The following is a 20,441-nucleotide window of genomic DNA, read 5'->3' as shown; positions in this document are numbered from 1 at the left end:
GCAACTCTGGATTTCGGTAGTTCGCTTGCAAAACTGACTCGCTACTAAGTGAGTTGTGCGTGCTGTGGGCTGAAAATTAAATATAAAAGCCAATAATATTAGTTATTACCATGTAAAGAAGCTCAGTCAGTGCACTTTTTAAGTATTTTTTGTGGTTATATGTGTGTGTGTGTCAAGAGCTGATACAATTAAACGTATACGACAATTTTTTTTTCCAAACGTCGAGAGTAGATTGTGCGTGAATGATGAATTTTATAAATAAATATACTGCTCGCCAAGGAGCTATGTTCCCATAATTAAACATATACATATGTATATTAAAGTGTTCAAGTTCTAAGCGAAATTCACAATTATAGGCGTCACTTTTCCACTTTCCATTTTTGAGAAAGATATTTCACTTTGCGTAATTCGTACGTTGCTTGCTTGGCCGCGTATATATATATGCACATTCATATGTGTATATATATATGTGTTTGTGTTCGTCGTCTTTTGGTGTGTGTGTGTGGTTGTGTTTAGTGTGTCGCTGTCGCCAATATCAATATTGCTATTTCATTTGCACATATGGCGCTTATGGGCCAGGCACAGCAGCGCAGTTTTACTACTGCCGCCACCGCCGCACCACCTAACCAACGGGAGCGTGGCCGCCAGCGCCAGCCAGCTGTGTGTATGTGTGTGTGTGTGTATGTGCTTTTAAGCGCTTTTATAAATAGATTTGCCTTTTTTTCAATTTTTGTTGTTGCTTTAATTATAATAATTTCGATTTTTGACATGATTTTCGGCATCGCTGCTTCACAAAAGCGAATTGAAATGTGTGAATCTAAAACGGTTGTAGAGATGTTTATAGTTGTAGTTGTAACAGTAGTTGTATTTATGAACGCGAGATCGATATGATAGTGACCATGTGTCCGTCTGTTTGTTTACGTGTGTGTGAAAGAGAGACATGGATAGAGGCAGAGAGAGAGAGAGAGAGAGAGGTTGTGGCGCCCTACCCCACATATATTCGAGCACACGCATATACGCACACTATGAAAGCCGAGCAACGGTTTCCTCGGTTACAATGACATTGCGCGCCGTATAGGGCCGTAGACAGCCTGGCGGCATCTTATACACATACAAACAAACATATACAACTTCACTATTACCGCATAGCTACCCCACTCACTCATTCACGACCAATATGCACACGCGCGCGCACACGCACACACGCACACACAAACCGGCAGTTGCATTGAGTTGTTGTTATGACAAGTTGCAGCGCCGTGAAATTTCAAGTATTGTGATTTGTTGTTGTTGGTGTTGTCGTTGTGTTATTTTGTAAACAAGTGTGACATGACGAAATGACGAAGTGGGCGATATTGATAGCGCTGTTTAACTTTTGATACGTTTATGAAATTATTAATCAACTATAATTATTAGTCAGCGCCTATATATGTACATAAATGTATATGAACACACATGTATATGTATATATACATGTCTATGCTTAAGTATTTATGTGTGTGTATTATTCGAAGGTCTTTTCTGATAAATTCTTCTTCATTTACAGTTTGCCTATTCTCAACTGCAACGCTAACGGGTCTTTAATATAGCATAAGCAACAACATTAAAATAAATAACCATTAAAAGCTATGTAAATAGTCTGTAAAAATAAAGGAAAAATCAACTGCAAGCCAAGCCAAATCAAATCCAAGGTGAGTGAGTGAGCGAATGAGCGAGTGCATCTCGTCGCGCGCTGCCGCTTTGAAAGTTACTCTCACTCATGCATCCACTTTCACTCTCACCCTTGCAGCAATAATACAAGAGCAACAATTGCAGAATTTTATTAAAAGCAAGGAGCAACAACAACAGTGAAGGACAGAACGCTCTGCCAAATCAATAACAACGCCAGCCATCCAGCAGTAGCCACAGTAACAACAGCAATAATATCAGCAACAACAACAACAACGATAATAACAACAACATCATCATCATCATCCACAGCAACAATTGGAATTCATAACGGCAAATCAAAACGGCAAAGTGGTCCGATTGAAGCGGTAGAACGCTGCTGCCACTAATATGCGTGTGATTTCGCCGCGTAGATCGTCAACGTCAGCAGCGGGCAGTGGCAGTCTCTACGGCACAACGTCGACCAGTGGCGCTGGCAGCTCGGCCAGCACTAGCGGCACAAACAGCGGCAGCGTCAGCGGCGGCGGCGGCGGCACAAGTAACGGCTACTCACGCTACTCCGGCAGCTACTACGATAATCGCGGCAGCAGTCTATCCAAATACCTGCCCTCGTCAGCTGGTTCGGGTACATCAGCAGCCGGCTCCTCATCCACATCCACATCCGCCTACAATCATCACAGCAGCAGTGCGAGCAACTACTATCCCAGCTCCTATTCAACCTACTCGAGTACGCCGCGCGTCAGCACACAGCGGAATAGCATCGCATCTCCATTGTATCTGAGCGGAGGAACTGGCTCTGTTCTCAATTCTGGATATCGGACTAGTTCATCGTATTTGAGCAATTATGATACAATTTCGTATGGCCGATGCGGAGTGAGTGTTATTGATGATTATCGCTTTAGCCACACCTACCACCTACCTACACCTTCACCCCAAACCCTCGATCCCCTTTAAATTCCGTCGATTAATTTTTAATGTACATGCATATCTATCATATTTATCTATACATATGTGTGATGTTCCATTGATGGCTGAACAGAGCTCTCTCTCTCTCTCTATATATATATATATATATCTATATATATAGTATTCTGTATGTGTATGATGCTGGGCATAAGTACACCCATTAGAGTAGATCTCTATTCACCTTCGAAAACCCTCAACTGCTTCACTCTCGTACTTGAAACTCCTTACTGGGCTTGGAATAAATTTACAAAACTCATTCATATGCACAATCATACACACACACATACATATATGCATAGACAGACACCTACACTCACATTCAAAGCATTTGGTGAGTTCTCTATTTAAAGTAGAGTTGTTATTGTGATGGTCAAGGAGTATTGGTGTGTCGTATTTGTATGTGTTTATGTATATGTAACTAGCATATTGTAGGACATATACATTAATATGTATGTAAAAGCAACCTTGATATGAGGACTGTTCCGATAAATAATATTGAATTTAAGCGAAATGGAGACTTATAAAGTATATCATGTTACGAAGATCTATCGTAGAGTGTTTAATTACCTAAAGCAATCATTACAATCTGAACCCCATTGAAAATATGAATTCTGTTAATATTAACACTAATGTAATAGGCAGAAGGAGGCGGGTCAGATCCTATAAAGTATATAGCGTATCTGAGTCGATGTAGCCCCAAATATCTGGATTCTATAAAGTGTAGTTTGTTTTTATGTCTGTATAACAATTCTCGTTTTAATGTTATGGATTATAAATTATGATTCTTACATCTTTAGACCTAGAATCTCCGAAGATCGTATATCTATATATTCATCTATATATTTAAATAATCAGATTGTGAGATTATTACTCAATTTTCTACTGATCATAGGAAAATGATATTTAAGAACCGATCTCAATAGGAACAGATGGAACAGTCCTTTTTATATCTGTGAGTGTATGTCTCTGTTTGTAAGTACGTATGTAGGGCTTGCGAATTGTTTATTGCTTATTATGTGAAACATACATGCATACGCATATTTGTCACTGCCTGTTTTATGTGTAGAATAAGAGGAAGAAATGCGAATTTTAATCAGCTTTGGCTGCGCGTTTCATGCTGTGCATTATCCAAAAATCACAAGTAGCCCATGACATACACTCACCTGGTAGCCAAACCCCGAACCCACTTAACACACCCACCTGTCCACATACATACACGCATGTGTGTATGGTTATAAATGTGTGCAAATGTATGTCTCACAGCTAGTATGCGATACAGCCAGGCACGCCCATGTTGGCTCTGCTTAGACGCATGCCAGTACGCCCTTTTCCCTACATAAACAAACACACATACACATAATATATATATATATATATATATATGTATGTGTAAAATATATATGTATACACACCGTCTAGAACTTTAACTTTGTATTTACCGTTCTTTTTGTGACACGCGTTTGACAGTTGGCGGCATTTTGAAGTTACCTTTTCAGTTTTGCTAACTTGTCATTTGTTTGCGCTCTGATGTTGTTGTTGCGTCGCAATATGTATGGTATGTGTGCGTGTGTGTGTTTGTGCTGAAATCTGCGATAAGGCAGCCTATGCGTCATGACCACAAACATAGACCCACCCGCCGCGCCATGGCAATGGAATGTTTTTGCCAAGTCAAACCACTTGTTGGCACCGTTCCAATGGGACCAACGGCAGCAACACCAATTGCAACAAAAGACCCCATTACAACAACAACAACAGCAATAACAAATGTAGTACGCCCTTGTGCTATCTGCATATGAAAACGTTTCTTGGCGGCATAAAATATTCAAAATTCGTAATATGTTTAATATGGCAAAGATGCATTGTGTTGATATGTGTGTGTGTGCGTACGTGCGATTGTGTGTGATACATGTGAACATATTCATATGCACAGAATAAGCATGTGTTTGAAAATTTGAAAAAGCCCATCACTTGATCTGCACATGACTTATCGATAGTGATAGCGATAACAAATGGACTGTCTATTTTTGAATTGTGCATGTCATCAAAGATATTTGTCGACATCATCAATTATTTACATGCATACATGTATGTATGTGCGTGTGTGTGTCTGCATTCTATTTTGATTATGAACACCAAAATAAATAAATACGAGAATTATCTGAAACCAGCTAAAAATATATAAAACAAACAATTCCGTTCGAATTGTTAAATTTTAAATTTGTGGATAATTTTGAATTCTAGCAGATCTCTCTCTTGCTATATCTCTGCTCTTTATATAAAAAAACAACGACATTGATGTTTGCAAAATATTATATTTTATATTTAATGATTTCGTACATTTTGCAAATGTTTTTTTCTTTTTTAATTTAAACATATAGAAGATTTTATATGTAAATCGACGCCCAAAATAGAACCCAAATGACGAATAATTGCAAATTACGTTTCCAATTCTTGCGACAGTTGACAATCGCTTAAAATATAAATCTGGAACGATTCTACATGTTAGATATTATATATTTATATATGTAAATATCTTCATAGTTTAAATTTCGAAAATAAAAACTGGCAACAGTATATCGATAAATTGCTTAGCTACGCTATGCAAAGTGCATGACAGTTTTTGTCATGCGGTTGCTCAAGTGCTAAGTGCATGTTAAATTTGGCAGGAACATGTGAATGTGACCTAAAACGAGAGCAACTTTTTCGCTGATTATTCGATTATTTGCCATTGATAGTGATTGTTCTTTCTGCTTTTTTTTTTACATATATATATATTTCTCTTTCTTTCTTATCTTGTTTTGAAGTTTATTATATTACTTATTTTTCCTTTGTTTTGTTCTTTGTTATAAACAAATTTAAATTTGGTTTGTGTGTTGCTGCCCATCATGAAAACGCATACAAATTATTATGATCGTTAACCGTTACCGTTACCGTTAACCGTTACCGTTGCCGTCATATCACAACCAACTAAATCGCATTCAAATGTCATACATCTGTATAAATGTTTCAACCACGACACAAAAAAAAAAAAAACATGCAAAAACAAAAAACGTTCAGTTGCCGCGTCGAGCGAAGGGCACACTATCGAATGGCGATGGCGGAGCAGCTGGAGCAGCAGCAAGCTCGACAGGCACAGCAACAGGAACAAAGAATGACGATTGGTCAAAGTATCGTCGAGATTCTGCCATTGATAAGAAGCGTGCAGATGGCAATGATGCGACATCTAATGGCAGCAGAACGAAACGTTTGTCCAGCTCATGCTCATCATCATCCCTAGAACATTTTGTTGCCACATCCGCCCTGGACATGTACGAAAAGTACAGTCCGGCCAACTATAAACCCAACTGTGAACTGTCACGTTCCAGATCGGCGGTCAACGAAGCCGACACTGACAACCGCAACAACAGTAATAGCAACAGCAACAGCAATAGCAATAGCAACAGCAACATCAACAGCAGCAGCAGCAATGATAACAGCACCACCTGCACCGTGACCGTGGACAGGCCGCGCAGCAGCCGCTACAGCCGCCTGTATAGCAGCAGCAGCGATGCCGGCGGCGATACCGGCGCAAGCGAAACAACACACACAACCAGGCAACGCAGTGGCTCCGGGCGATACACGATAACCGCGAGCAGCAGCAGCGGGGATGTGCCAACGGCCACGTTCACGCTGCGCAACAATCGAGCACGCCGCACACAGGATGTGACACCTGCCTCAACAGCGACAGCGTCAACCATCATCACCAATGGCCACGCGACGACGGAGGACAGCAGCAATGGGCTGGAGGCCAAGCTTAACGGACTCTCGCTGCTGTCGTCGTCGCCCAAGCGCAATGCAATCTATGATAGCTCCAACGCTGCGGCAGCGGATACCACAGACGATGCGGTGGCATCGACGTCGTCTGATGTGAATAGTCTGACCACAACGGTCACAGTTGCCAAGGCTAGGGCCAATGCCACTGCGAGTACCAATGGTGATGTCAACGGCGACGCTGATGGCGATGGTGATGTCAGTGCGACGGCGACGCTGACGCTGGCTGAGGGCGCCACTGCGCGCAGCAAGGTAAACAATGATGAAAGTTAAACAAAAATAAAAACCGAGCCAGGATATCTAAGCACCTGACACAGGCATTCAGAAAATTGCAAATGCTAACAAATTTAAATTACTAATCGCATGCCAGAGTTGCCACCCTAGACGAGCAGCTGCCAAGCGATAATGCGATAACATACTGCTCAACTAACTATCGAAATTTGAATATTTGCGCGTCTTTTGCTTGTGTGTGCGTGTGTATGTGACTTTATGCATTGTTGCTTCTGCCATGCTTTCAAGATGGAAAAGAAATACATAATAATTAAAACCCACCCAGCCTCAAACCCGATCCCATTCCTGGACCTTCTGTGTTAGGATAAATTAGTATTCATACTGCGGTTACGGTCGGTCGGCCAAGCAATCAACAATCATTATGCATATGTATGTCTATATATATATAATTATATATAAATATATAATTATAATTATTAACGATTTATAAAAAAGAAGAAAACAATTCGTGTACATACACGTATGTGTATAGACATATATTGGAATCTCACTTGGCATTTATATTGTTTCTGTTGGATCCATGTTTCTCTGTTGTTTCATTTTGATACGATCTGGCTTTCTCTTTATTTGATTCGTTTTGTGGCTAAACACCTTTACACGCATCTCTCAAATATTCAAACTACATCTATATATATGTGTGTATTTCTATATATTTTTAGCTATACTCTCGCAGTGCGCGTCCCTTTTAACTAACCAAACTAACTCACTTGATTATTAACTGTCAATACCTGACGAGGGCAAAAATCATAGAACTATTCAATCCAGAGCAATCGAAACCAAAAACCAATATATATACATATAAATATATATAGTTGTATATGTATATTTATATATATGTATATATATGTATGTATATATATGTATATATATATATTGTATATATATTATGTAACGCAACTGCAACTGTAATTAGTAGAACTGATCGAATCGATAATAATCTAGGCAGGCGCTCCAAACATAGTTCAAAGCATCCAAATTTGAAAAAGTTTTAGTTTAACGCAGTAGTTTGTATTCACAAACAGTCCAAATGTGTGTATAATGTAGTTTTGAGAGTATGTATTTTTGGTAAGCACAACACACCTATTCAAATTTAATGAAAATAAGTTGAACAAACACAACAAGAAGGACATAAAGAGCCCGTAGAATAATAATAACTTTAATAATAATAATTACAATCACGCAAATAATATTAATAATAATAATAAAAAAAAAAACATCAAGGCGGATTAAATTAAATCATCAATATATACAAGAAGCAATAATTGGTTAAAAAAAAATAAAATAAAAAATAAAATAAAAAAATAAAAATAAAATTAAAAAAAAAATCTAGAAAGAAAAACAAAGGAAATCAAATCCAAAGTCACATTGCATCGTGTGTAATCGCCAGCCGCAGCAGCAGCAGCAACAGCAGCGAGCGCACGATAAGCAGCTGTTGAATGATGTTAGACATTAAGAAAACCAGAGGATTCCATAAGATTCCAGCGTCCAAACTGCAGCGGGAGGCAAACACTGCGGCATCAGCAGCAGCTGCAACGATAACTGACGAACACCAGCAGCAGCATCACCACCACTACCACCACCACCACTACCAGCAGCAACAGCAGAAGTCACAACAAAGAGGCAACAGTCATAGCCATAGTCATAGCCAGCAACAGCTGGCCCAGGCCCATCACAGTCAGAGTCAGAGTCAGCACCAGGGTTCGTCACGGCACGCCAAGTCATTGAAAACTAGTGCTAACAGTGGGCTTGGAGTCGGCGTCACTGTCCAGAAGCCGGTGACTTCACTCAAATACGCCGCCAGCAACGGGCCAAGCGGCAGCAGTGGACGGGCGGCGGCGGGTGGCAGCGTGAATCCGGTGCGGGCGGCGAATCAGCGCTATTTTTTGGTATCCAGCTACAAAGATCCCAGCTTCTTGAAGGCCGAGTGCGATTTGGCGCATGCCCAGGTAACGCTCAAGCAGGCGCCAGTTGGTGGCAAGACGCACAAGCGCAACAAGGCACTCGACGATCACAAGAATAATAATAAATCAGCAGCAGCCGTGATAGCTAACGGCACTGGCAACGAGACGTCAGTTAGTGAAATGCGTCGAACGACGACGCTTAATGGCAATAAAGCGGGCGGGACCAGCAGCAACAGCAACAGTACCAGCACCAACAACGCCAATAGTGGCGTCAACTCGTCAAACAGAACAACAGCAACAGCAACAACAACGACGACGACGACGACAGCAACAACAGGAGCTGGCAACTCAGCCGTCCACAGGATTGATATCAAGTATAGCCATAGCCAGAGCCATAGCCACAGCCATAGCCATAGCCATAGCAGTAAACAGCAGCTGACATTGGGCCAAAAGACAACTGTTGCAGCAGGAACAGCGGCAACATCCTCAGCAGCAGCAGCAGCTGGAATTGGAGCTGGGCGACTTGTGGCTGGTAAACTGAAGCCTTTATTGCTGCACTGCAACAACAATCATAGTGCGATGAACAGTCATAGCAGCTACAATAATAATAACAACAACAACAGCAGTGCCAGCAACAATAGCAACAGCAACAACAATATGCAACGCCAGCAGCAGCAGCAGCAACAACATGACGACATTAGCTACATTGATAGCGACGATATACCGACCAGCATAACAACAACAGCGGCGACTGCAGCGGCAGCGGCAGCAACAACTACAGGTTCATCAGCAGCAATAATAACAACAACAACCGCATCGGGCGCCATATCATCTAGCCAAAAGATGACAAACATTTGCTACTTCAAGCCCATAACGCCGCCACTGCAGCTGCGCAACCAGCAGCTGGGCGGAGATAAGTCCAATGGTGGTCAGCGCTCGATCCGGCCAAAGTCGACGATAGTCACGTTCACCAATTCGAACTTTGCGGCCAGCTACGAGAAGTTTAACAACTACAAGCACACAAATGGCGAACAGCGGCCCAAGGAACGGGAGCGGGATCGGGACCGCGAACGGGACCGGGACCGTCTGGAGCGAGACAATAGCGCCGGCAGCAGCAGCAATGCGCGACGGTATGGCATCGATTCGGTCAGCATTAAGGCGTCCATTGAGAAGTTTAACAATCTGAGCGAACAGAAGCGACAACCGGGACCGTTGCGGAATAATGCCAATAATGGCTCGACAGCAGCAGCGGCGACAGCGGCAGCAGCTGCAACAGCATCGGCAACAGCAGCAGCAGCCACGGCGGAAGGCACCTCAAACAGTGCTGGCGGCAGCAGCAGCAATCTGCAGCAGCGCTTCAGCGGGGACATGGAACATACACGCATTGCGGCTGGGTATAGCAGCTCCTTGACGCGAGCCGCCTATCGCACCGGCAGCAGCAACAGCAACAGCAATGCAGCAACGGCAACGGCGACTGCAACAACAGCGACAGCAGTGGCAACAGCAGCATCGTCATCAGCTGTGGCGCCCATGAGCAAGTCGGCCAGTCGGATTGCCCACGGCCTGTTGGCGAAGGCGGCCAACTCGGAAAATGCTGGCACAGCGATGGCAACAACCGCAGCAGCAGCTGCGGCAATGACACCAACAACAACGGCCAATGTATTGGCCAACAACAGCAACAAGGTAAATGTGCACCTTCATCACAACAACGACACGGCGGGAGCAGCAGCAGCGGCAGCAGCAGCTGCTGCTAACTCGACCAGCGCCTACACTTACTCTGCCGCCGCCGCAATCAGCAGCGTCGCAGCCAACGACAGCGTAAGTGGCGCTCAAATAGCACTTGGGGCAGGCGCCCAGTGCCCAATTTCTCTCTCTCTCTCTCTTCCCGCTCTGTCTCTCTCTCTCTCTCTCTTTCTCTATTTCTCTTTATCTCACATTATGTGTTTTAGTTTTGGTTTCTTCAACTATTTAGAGTCTTGAGCAATTGCTAAAGGCGCTGCTGTCTCAGCGTTCATGTCCATTCTTATCACAAGCACAGACTACAACACCGTTATTTGTTTTAATTTTTCAGCCAACCAACAAACAAACAAATATATATATATATATTAATCATCATTTTGTGTGTCTGTGTGTGAGTGTTTGATTTTATTGTAGATTTCTTTTTACCTACATATATATAGTATACGTATATACATATATTTTTGTGTAGGATTGCAGGAGCAATGCGTTTTGATTTCTAATTGGATTGTGGTTTCGTTTTGCCTTTGTTATCGATACAGTCAAATGAAAAATAATCGATTTGATGTTTGGTTTCATTTTGTGCCCTTTTGTTTTATTTTAGCTAACCCTCGCCTGCTTCAACTGCCATGTTATTATTCGTTAAGATTCGTTAAGTTTGCATGCCACAATTTATTTATATCCTTTTTTATTGTTAGCCGCCATACACATACACACGCTCACGCGCACACCAACATACTCACACTCACCTGCTCGCTCTCACACCGATACCAACGCCAGCCAATATCGATAGATGCATCCATTTCTAATAATCGATTGCTCGCTGCTTTTGAATAACTGACTAATTTGATCATTGTATTTATTTATGTATTTTATTTTTTCGTTTTACCTCTGCCTCTTTGCGTGTTACGTATCACTAAATTGAAATTGTGTTTTGTGCAGGGATCGCGCAATGCCACAAGCAGCACTCGCTCAGTGCTGCCGCCAGTGTCGCCGACGCCGAGCCGTTACTGGCGGGATCAGGACAGCGGACGGAACAGTACCAACGCCACAACCTCTTCCATTGGCTCATCGTCGCTAAGCACGAAGCATAATAGCCTGGACGAGGGCTACAAAAGCAGCCGTGATGAGAAGCTCGAGGGTGAGTAAGGATCTTCCTAAGTTCAAAGAAGCAGACTAGATCTCCTGATATGAAGAGAAGTTGTGTATGCGTTCCATATATATGTATATCGATCACTACTATGTTTACGAACTGTGATATAATACTCCATTACATTCATGACTGCGATCTAAAAAATTGTAGTAGTATATATTAGAAATATATTTTAATCAACTATGCCATGCAAAAGGTGTGCTTTAGAGTTCATAGAACTATAAATTGTAAAACAAATAGGCATTAACTTTTTTTTCGATGCAAGCAATAGACAGTAATAAATTTTGTTCGTGTAACATATACATATATATTTATATATGTGTATATATAATTTATATAAACAGTATCACATGCGTATACATACATATATTTACATATAGAAAGAGAGTGAGAGAGATAGAAGGCGCAGCGTTACAGATTTCGGAAGAACAAGAAGAGGTATATGTATAATTTGATATGCAGATGTATATATATATATACGTATAAATATATATATAAAAATTATAATATTCTTACTTTCGCCCTAAAGTAAGCTGTGCCCGGCCCATTGGTAATAGATGTCAGTTAGATTGTTTCAGTATGCCAGTTGACATAGTGAGCCAGAGATACATACGTAGGAGCTTCCGCATAAACTAGATCTCAAATCCATTCAAAATGGCCGTCAATCGAACGCGAAGAAGGCAAATCAGTAACACGCCATCCGAATTGGGGAGTGCCTATTGGGCCACGCCCAGTTAGCTATAATAACACCAATGGCTTATAATAATTAAAAATTTTGATTGAATCCCATTGCCCACAGGTCTATGCGGTCTGAGAAATATTGGAAACACTTGCTTCATGAACTCGGTCATCCAATGCCTGAGTCACACGACTGAGCTGACGCGCTTCTTGCGCGCCCATCATACCAACACGCGCACGGCAACCTCCAAGGATCAGCAAATACTATACGGCAAGTATTCAATTTTTATAATATTACATTATATTCTTATAAATCTATTTATATATCTGTTGCATTACAGAATTTGCCAAACTCATACAGGAAATGTGGACGGCAAATGTGCACAGTGTAACGCCGATGGAACTGAAGCGTGCCTTTTCGACAAAGCATCGCATGTATAGCGATTACAATCAGCAGGATGCGCAGGAGTTTCTGCGCTTCTTTCTTGACTCGCTGCACTCGGCACTGAACACCGGTGTCAAGGGTGAAACGCTTAACATTGACGATAATCTCAGGTGAGTGCTTAATTGCACAACAAATAACTTAGACACGAAACTAATCTATGTGGATTGTATTCAATTGCAGTGACAATAAGAAGGCCGATCTGACTTGGGAGTGGTATGCCAGGCATGAGAATTCCCTGATACGAGATTTGTTTGTTGGTCAATTGAAGAGCACACTGAAGTGCACAACATGTGGCAATACTAGCGTTACCTTTGACCCATTCTGGGATCTGAGTGTGCCACTACCATCGTCATCGCGCTGCAAATTAGAAGCCTGCTTAGATTTGTTCATTAGAGAAGAGGTGCTAGATGGCGACGAGATGCCCACATGCTCCAAATGCAAGACACGCCGAAAATGTACCAAAAGCTTTACCATACAGCGTTTCCCCAAATACCTGGTGATACGTAAGTGCAACTGAACAACATGACTATATAAAGTATATGTGCACATATGATTTACGTTTGTTTTGCTTTTGCTGCTTCTTGCAGATCTAAAACGTTTCTCAGAAACACGCTGGAGCAAGCTCTCGAATATTGTTGAGTTCCCTACGGCGGATCGGGAGCTCAATATGGCCTCATATGGGGCAAACGCAAATTCGAATGTGCATTATTCGCTCTATGCGATCTCCAATCATATGGGTATGTTCCAGTCCATTGCAACAAATGTAGCAAGTGCTAATCATACTTATTTCTTAAACAGGCTCAACGGCTGGCGGTCACTACGTGGCCATCTGTAAGCATCCAGTCTCACGCAAGTGGCATGAGTTCAATGATAATAGGTACGTATACATTCATGCAATAGCCTCTGAATTATTATATTGGTCTTGATTGATTAATTGTTCATATTTACGTACTCATTGTAGCGTTAGCGATGCTATCCCCGAGAACTGTCTCGTTTCATCCAGTGCCTATATCTTATTCTACGAACGAGCGTAAAGCTAACTCTAACTAACTACTCTACAACATCCTGGCAGTTGAATGCAAAACGTATGTTGCGACAGCAACAATACCAACAGCATCAACACCACAAAGAAAATAGGGGAAACAATAGAGGAAACATTAAAACGACTAAGAACAAAATGAAAAATGAAAGTGCATTAAGAACAGCAAGTCGACCCCTTAGTAAATGTTTCGTAGAATTTTGCAAATTGTGCAAACGTGCGTAAATTTAAATTTAAATTTAACTATAAACTAATCAAGTCCAATTCCAAATAACAACAATGCCGGAATTGGATGGCAAAGCATGTATATGGCGATCATTGGAGGCGAATGATGTAAATAAGATAAATGGATTAAACCCAAAAACAGACACCAAATAAGAACGTAAAACACATCAAGAAAAAACAGAAAAAATAGTAATGAACGAACAAAATACAAGAATCAAACAATTTATGTAAGACAGCTTTCGGCAAGCCAGAAAATATAGAATTGCAGCCATCGGTCAACAATAGACAAAAAACAAAAGCTCTTAACCTAAGTATAAACAAATACCTTAAAGCTAATTCAAAAGCAGGGGCTAAACAAAAGAAAGGAGATCTTAGGAAAGAACTAATGCGAAGCAACACAGAAACACTGGAACAGCAACAAAATTGTTATTTCTTCAAAATTTTGTCTTGCATTCCTCTGGCATATATATTTATTTAGTTTTCTTAGCGTCTTTATTGGAAATTTTGACCTATCCTACCAGTCATTGCATATATAGAGTAACAGAAAGAAATCCACACTCTACGTATGTAGCGTATGTAAATGTATGTATATATGTTTATATATATTATCTATGTGTATCTATATGTACAGTTGACCGAAGGCCAATCCGAGCTAAATATTAAAGCAAGATTGGTTTGCCGAAAGTCGTGTCAAGTGGTTGTGTAAAAAAGAAACTAAATTAAAAACAAAACACAAAGAGAAACAAAGAAACGAAAGATAAAAAGCAAATAGCAACAAGAAACCAAACACAATTGCTTAAGAACTTTCAAGAAAATGAATTGCAATCAACTACTTAATTGCAAATTCTCCTAAACTTGTGCAATGTATATCAGTATATATTTCATAAAAAAGCAACAACAGCAACAAAAAAAAAAAAAAAAAAAAAAAAAAATTGATTATGTATCAATAATAATAAATGAAGCAAACAAATGCAGTAAATAGGGGGAAAATTAGGGGCGCTTAGCAGCGCAGCTCCATAAAGAAACACAAAACACACACACACACACACACACATAACATAGCACACACACATTTACACACTCAACATAACTAGCAAAAACAAAAAGCTTTTAGCAAATGATTAGTTTATTAAACAACAACAACAAAACCTGATAGACAAGAAAGGTAATTTTTGCGCCAAGTGCAAGATTTAAAAAAGAATATATATATATATATATATAAAGAAAAGAAAAACCAAATGAAAAAGTAAAACTAACTGAAGCTGCATTGTGAAACGTACTTATGATAAATGCTAGCAGCTAATTATATATTATATAATTATAATGAAGAGCATAGCACGATAAAAACAAACAAGAACACCAACATAAATCAAACAAACACACACCACAGAGCAAACAATTTAATTAACAATTAACATTTACATTTTGTTCCAATCAAATTCAAATCAATTGAAATCAATCCAATCGTCCGCCGCGTTCAACGTTCGATCTGAACATCAAACTAGTCTCAAAGTTATAGACATTGTATCTGGCGATACAGAGAAGGAGAACCTTGTTATGGATATAATATGGAGTATATAGTTTGTTTCGTATGTACTTTAGCTGATATTTTTCCCCATTTAGCCCCGATGATCCACCCCTCATACACGCACATACCTTATTTTAATTTTTATATATATATATTTTTTTTTTGCTATTGCTACCTTATTTGTTGCCTATTTAATTTATTTATTTATTGTATTTTGTATTTATGTAAATGATACACGAAGTGCAACCGAAATACATATGTATGTATGTATGTGTACATAATATTGCTTGTGCCCCAAGCAAGCGAGATTCAAACAATAAATACACTTACTTGCCCCACACACATTACGAGCTACTATAACTTAACAAACATACACACACACACATTATATATACATATATCTGCGTATATATATATGTATACCTACACCGAGCATAAACACTAAAACAACAACAAAAACAAGACACATTATTTATTTATTTGTAAAAGAATGAAACAACAACTACTACTATATATATTTTTTCTGGCTTAACTATTAGTTAAAATTATAATTGTTGGATATTTTACTAACGTTACAAACAAAAAATGAAAAATAAAAAAAAAGTCTAAAAAAAAAAGATAACGAAATATAAAATGCAAAAAAACAAAATCCAATTCAATTGGTTTTATTGGTTTGAAAATTAAGGTCTGACTGAAATAGAGGCGCTATAGCGTCTTTCTTTCATTGTCATTTACTTTGAGACATATTTGTTTTGGGGGAATTTCACGATCGTGAGTGAGAAAGAATTATATGTACATATGTATATAGGTTTCATTTGTATATTAGGTCGTCTGGCAGCTATGAAAATCTTCTGATTGGGGTTTGAAAGAAGAATCGATGTGCGTAATGGGTAATTAACGTAAAGGAAGAGACAAATTAATCTTTACGTTTTATCACTAACCAGAGAACACATAGACCGGACACGTAGTGTAAAGTGTTTTGCACACTTTTTTTTTGACATTACGACCCACACCACTTCGTATTTGCTCGGCTCCTCACTTTTAGGTTCAGGCTACTAAAATATTCGAGAGCACAATCATTTTGCTTCTGGCGCTCGACCAAGATGGTCGATGGTTGAACAAAAGATCCCTCTGTGTTCAATGTTTCCCTTGCTCTCTCTCTCTCTCTCTGTGCTCTTTGCTCTCTCAAATGTGTATATGTGTGTATGCATGTGAGCACAAGCAGCAGCTCTGAGCTGCCAGCTCACGAAAATTGAAATTTCTTCGCAGCAAGAACCCATGCCTTCCCTTCTGTGTGAAGAGTATACCGAACTATTTAAACCGTTTGTCAAGCTCGTACAAAATCTGTATATGTGTTTTCGATATTATTTGTGGAAAGGGTATGAAAGCGTTGGTGCTCATAGTGAAAATGCTTTCGCGACGAGCCTGCACGCACACACTCTCCCTTGCTACATGTATTATGAGAATTTATATGTCTGTGTGCGTAGCTCTTGCTGCTTGTAGCAATTTTAGGTCCCAGCATTTGCATTTGGTTGATCTTGAGAAGTGCCTCACACTTATATGTACATATGTATGTATGTATGATTGTGTGTACGCAGGGGACGCGATGCCCACAATTGTGGAATATCACTTGTAGAAGCATTTGTATGCCTATGTGCCTTTACATGTGCGTTTGGGTGTGTGCATGTGTGTAAGCATGGGACGTGAACATTGGTGTGCATGTGTGTATGCATGGGACGAGAACATTGGCTGCCTACCTCAACTAAGAATTGTCTGAATGATTTTGGGTTCGAATTGAAGAGGCGCGCTTATAATTAAAGTGACAAGTGCATATGCCAATTCTTTTTAGAAGTTTTTTTTTTATTGGCATGCACCTGTATATGTATGTAACTATATGAACAGGTACAAGGGATCGAAAATCGCATCCCATTTGTATACTGAGCCAAATAAGGTACTAAACTTTTTTTTTTAATTCCTTCTGATAGCCAACCCCCGATCATTAAAATTAAATCCAGGTGCTTAAATATAAGCGCGAGTTACCCGCCAGTAACTATACTACACACATACACATACAGTATGAGTTATTCGACGGTCACAGTGCCACAAAGAATTGGCATATGCACTTGTCACTTTAGTTAATCAGCTACTTATATAAATACATACATATGTATGTATGTATAAGCGCGCCTCTTCAATTCGAGCCCAAAATCATTCAGACAATTCTTAGTTGAGGTAGGCAGCCAATGTTCTCGTCCCATGCATACACACATGCACACCAATGTTCACGTCCCATGCTTACACACATGCACACACCCAAACGCACATGTAAAGGCACATAGGCATACAAATGCTTCTACAAGTGATATTCCACAATTGTGGGCATCGCGTCCCCTGCGTACACACAATCATACATACATACATATGTACATATAAGTGTGAGGCACTTCTCAAGATCAACCAAATGCAAATGCTGGGACCTAAAATTGCTACAAGCAGCAAGAGCTACGCACACAGACATATAAATTCTCATAATACATGTAGCAAGGGAGAGTGTGTGCGTGCAGGCTCGTCGCGAAAGCATTTTCACTATGAGCACCAACGCTTTCATACCCTTTCCACAAATAATATCGAAAACACATATACAGATTTTGTACGAGCTTGACAAACGGTTTAAATAGTTTGGTATACTCTTCACACAGAAGGGAAGGCATGGGTTCTTGCTGCGAAGAAATTTCAATTTTCGTGAGCTGGCAGCTCAGAGCTGCTGCTTGTGCTCACATGCATACACACATATACACATTTGAGAGAGCAAAGAGCACAGAGAGAGAGAGAGAGAGCAAGGGAAACATTGAGCACAGAGGGATCTTTTGTTCAACCATCGACCATCTTGGTCGAGCGCCAGAAGCAAAATGATTGTGCTCTCGAATATTTTAGTAGCCTGAACCTAAAAGTGAGGAGCCGAGCAAATACGAAGTGGTGTGGGTCGTAATGTCAAAAAAAAAGTGTGCAAAACACTTTACACTACGTGTCCGGTCTATGTGTTCTCTGGTTAGTGGTTTTATACCAGTTCGGTTTTTTATCGATAACTTTTTCAGTACATTTACAAAATATACATTCCTTTTGGTTTGTATCGGAGGCTGCCGCACCATAATGCTTTCTATTGTGTGTCCGTTAATGTGAATGTGTGTGAGTACGTGTGAGTATTCGTGTCAGTGAATGTTCGTGTGTCTGAATGTTTATATTTATGTTGAGTCTGCTGTATGCATGCGAGATCGCATGTGTGTGTGAGTATGGCTCTCCTTTGCATACGGCAATGGGCAATGATTTCGTAACGAACAAAAAACTATGCAAAACTGTTATTACAAAATATATATATGTATATATGAAATATTCATTCATGTGTAATCCTCTCAAACGTATGCAGCGGCGTTAAAAAATATGTTATCCGGTTGTATGTTTTCAGATGCGTCTGGGCGGGAAGATAATATCCAGAAACAACATTTGCCTTAATAAACGTGAAAAAGCTTAACATAAAAATACAACTAGCCAACTAAACGCCGAATGGCAAGTGACAACGATAATAGGCGACGATGAAGGCGCCTTATAGCCGTCGATCATTTGCGATTCTCATCCTTGCTAGCCTTGGCACTGGCGCGCGTAGCCTTCGTATCCTCGTACATCTTTATCAACTGGCTCTTGGTTGGCATCGGCTTGATATGACCCCACTGCACCAGATATTTGATGGATAACGTGGTTCCACCTAAAAAAGAAGCACAAAATATATATAATATGATTCTTCTATTATTTTTCGATAGCCCTTACCCAGTGTCAATGCATAGCGCACTGGTGTAGCCACCTTATAGCACAGATAGGCGATCGCGTAGTGGCCCATATCAGAACCCTGCACCTTCTCAATGATGTTCTCGCTCAAGTGTAAGTACTGGAGCACGGCAGGCACGTCGACGCCACTGTTGACCAAATATTAATAAGTACCATATGAAAAATTTTGAGTGTTAGATGAAGCTGCTGCCAGTCGCTCACCTTTTTGATAGGTAATAAAAGCCGCCGAACCATCCAATCGATGTTATCACGTGCACAGGTATAAGCACATACCAATATTGCTTATACATGTGCTTGAACTTGGCAAAGAGGCCCATGTTCGCCGCCTCGCCAAACAGTTCGTTTGAGTTGGATACGTTGGTGGTGGTGGTGCTGCTGGTGCTGGTACTGTTGCTGGTGCTGGTTGTGGTGGTGGCCGTTGATGAGGATTTGGTGTCCGTCTTGTTGGCGTTAGCACAGTGCGAGTTTGATTTAGTGCTAAGACGCGCATAGCTGCGATATCTGGCGACAAGCAGCGGTGACAATATTGTTGTCGCTGTCGTGGTTGTTGAAGGCAATGTTGATGAGGCTGATGGTCTGCCATTTCCTTTATTGATGCTGCCCAAGAAGCTGAGGCAACGTGGATTTAGATTGAGATTCACTCTAGGGCTGGCGATGCGCGCTAGAATGCAGACAACGCCGCTGCCAACACTGCGGCCGCAGAGCAGGCTCGATAAAAGTCCAACCGTTACCATGGCTTATGCTCTGTGGTACACGAATTTATATATATTTTTTTTTTGGGATTTTCTGTTTGAATTTTTGACGAATATTATAAATCGCCAGTTGTATATAGGGCTGAAAGGTATTAGAAACGTTTGCTATGTATTTTATATTTCAATATTTTTTCTACATTACCACTCAGCTTCGGGCAACCCGGCACAATTTCACCTGCTGATTGGAGATGTGTGCGTGAACATATATGTCTATCGCGGCCCAGACGGACCTAAGTTTCTAATTTGAATTATATGGTATAAAATCGAATAGACATTGTCCAGAAATGATTTTAATAAAAAATTTACTGTTTGGATGATGTTCGTGTTTGTGGATATTTTTGTATTTAGGATTTAGGGTAGTGTCAATTTTTATGAGGAAAAGTATTTATGAAAATCACGACATTTATA

General features: G+C 40.4%; 3 protein-coding genes across 5 annotated transcripts; 2 read left to right on the top strand and 1 right to left on the bottom strand.

The window, feature by feature from the left end:
• Nucleotides 1-12: 12 nt before the first annotated feature.
• LOC149090705 (uncharacterized) lies at nucleotides 13-7,522 on the top strand. Its single transcript, XM_089263798.1, has 5 exons — nucleotides 13-125; nucleotides 1,547-1,691; nucleotides 1,790-2,541; nucleotides 5,692-6,696; nucleotides 7,395-7,522. The coding sequence occupies exons 3-5, from the start codon at nucleotides 2,059-2,061 to the stop codon at nucleotides 7,422-7,424; spliced, it is 1,518 nt and encodes a 505-aa protein (XP_089119924.1). The 5' UTR covers nucleotides 13-125; nucleotides 1,547-1,691; nucleotides 1,790-2,058; the 3' UTR covers nucleotides 7,425-7,522.
• Nucleotides 7,523-8,104: 582 nt separating this feature from the next.
• On the top strand, nucleotides 8,105-15,122 carry Usp2 (Ubiquitin specific protease 2). 2 transcript variants are annotated; one of them, XM_089263785.1, is made up of 8 exons: nucleotides 8,105-10,454; nucleotides 11,316-11,514; nucleotides 12,326-12,475; nucleotides 12,546-12,759; nucleotides 12,830-13,152; nucleotides 13,237-13,386; nucleotides 13,448-13,526; nucleotides 13,611-15,122. In XM_089263785.1, the coding sequence occupies exons 1-8, from the start codon at nucleotides 8,172-8,174 to the stop codon at nucleotides 13,681-13,683; spliced, it is 3,471 nt and encodes a 1,156-aa protein (XP_089119911.1). In that variant the 5' UTR covers nucleotides 8,105-8,171; the 3' UTR covers nucleotides 13,684-15,122. The 2 variants fall into 2 exon arrangements, with proteins under 2 accessions (XP_089119911.1, XP_017964646.1); XM_018109157.3 differs by having other exon boundaries at nucleotides 8,106-10,319.
• A 776-nt stretch (nucleotides 15,123-15,898) lies between these two features.
• LOC108656773 (uncharacterized) lies at nucleotides 15,899-20,433 on the bottom strand. 2 transcript variants are annotated; one of them, XM_089263808.1, is made up of 5 exons: nucleotides 20,171-20,433; nucleotides 19,483-20,115; nucleotides 19,264-19,409; nucleotides 18,506-19,201; nucleotides 15,899-16,377 (listed from the first exon to the last, which is right to left on the bottom strand). In XM_089263808.1, the coding sequence occupies exons 2-4, from the start codon at nucleotides 20,013-20,015 to the stop codon at nucleotides 19,056-19,058; spliced, it is 825 nt and encodes a 274-aa protein (XP_089119934.1). In that variant the 5' UTR covers nucleotides 20,016-20,115; nucleotides 20,171-20,433; the 3' UTR covers nucleotides 15,899-16,377; nucleotides 18,506-19,055. The 2 variants fall into 2 exon arrangements, with proteins under 2 accessions (XP_089119934.1, XP_089119933.1); XM_089263807.1 differs by having other exon boundaries at nucleotides 20,176-20,430.
• Between the last annotated feature and the right edge of the window lie 8 nt (nucleotides 20,434-20,441).

This window comes from Drosophila navojoa, chromosome X (genome assembly GCF_054131105.1).
Source record: "Drosophila navojoa isolate 15081-1374.11 chromosome X, UAZ_NAV_1.0, whole genome shotgun sequence".
NCBI lineage: Eukaryota > Metazoa > Arthropoda > Insecta > Diptera > Drosophilidae > Drosophila > Drosophila navojoa.
The sequence above is the reverse complement of the archived record's forward strand: the minus strand, read 5'-3'. Positions and strand labels throughout refer to the sequence as shown.